We start from the raw sequence: 625 nt of genomic DNA, 5'->3' as shown, positions 1-625 counted from the left end.
CAGTGAAACATTGATGTAGGGTTTCAATTCATCTTACCTGGCTATTGGTTCGGGGTCGAGGATGTACCACTTGTCGATGGGGTCGGGGTTGAGGAGCCTGGCCAACGCCGCCTCCGTCAGAGCCACGACGCCCGTGTCGGGGTCGGCGCTCCACTGCCCCGCCGGGAGGCCCTGGAACCTCCCGTGACTCCCTGGTGAACCTTCGGGCATCATGGTCGCGCAAGCACTAATTTGGAGGTTTTGTATATCACTTTTTCTTTATTAATTCTCACTAGAGTTGTTGGTCCCGCACTCTCCTTTCTCAACACAAGCTTGTAACGTAATCCCTTGTGACGACTCTCGTGTTGACAGGGCGACCATTCGTGATTCAGGTAGTTACATGTACGTTTATGAGACCCATGATGAGGGTTTACCCGCGAACGCATCTATTAGAAACACCACGAGTGCAGAATCATTCTTTTTGTCACGTTAACTAGGCATCTTTTGAGCCGCGGAAATTAATATGTTTTCCCGAAACGCTAAAACACGAGTGATCGAAACGCTTCGAAAGATTCTACTGACAATACTAAGCCGCATAAAAGCAGCAACACGCAACACGCTCAGCTTGTTCGCACGTGTTGCTGAG

General features: G+C 50.2%; 1 protein-coding gene across 1 annotated transcript in view; it reads right to left on the bottom strand.

Moving 5' to 3' along the window:
- Window positions 1-625, bottom strand: part of LOC119592595 (serine/threonine-protein kinase 17A-like) — a gene marked incomplete at its 3' end in the record, with an annotated part of 209,876 nt that overhangs the window by 209,151 nt on the left and 100 nt on the right. The window contains 1 exon segment of the mRNA XM_037941480.1: window positions 38-625. This exon segment is cut by the window's right edge and continues 100 nt beyond it. Within this exon segment, the coding sequence (XP_037797408.1) occupies window positions 38-213 (176 nt within the window).

This window comes from Penaeus monodon, chromosome 30 (assembly GCF_015228065.2).
Source record: "Penaeus monodon isolate SGIC_2016 chromosome 30, NSTDA_Pmon_1, whole genome shotgun sequence".
NCBI classification, from domain to species: Eukaryota; Metazoa; Arthropoda; class Malacostraca; order Decapoda; family Penaeidae; genus Penaeus; species Penaeus monodon.
The sequence above is the reverse complement of the archived record's forward strand: the minus strand, read 5'-3'. Positions and strand labels throughout refer to the sequence as shown.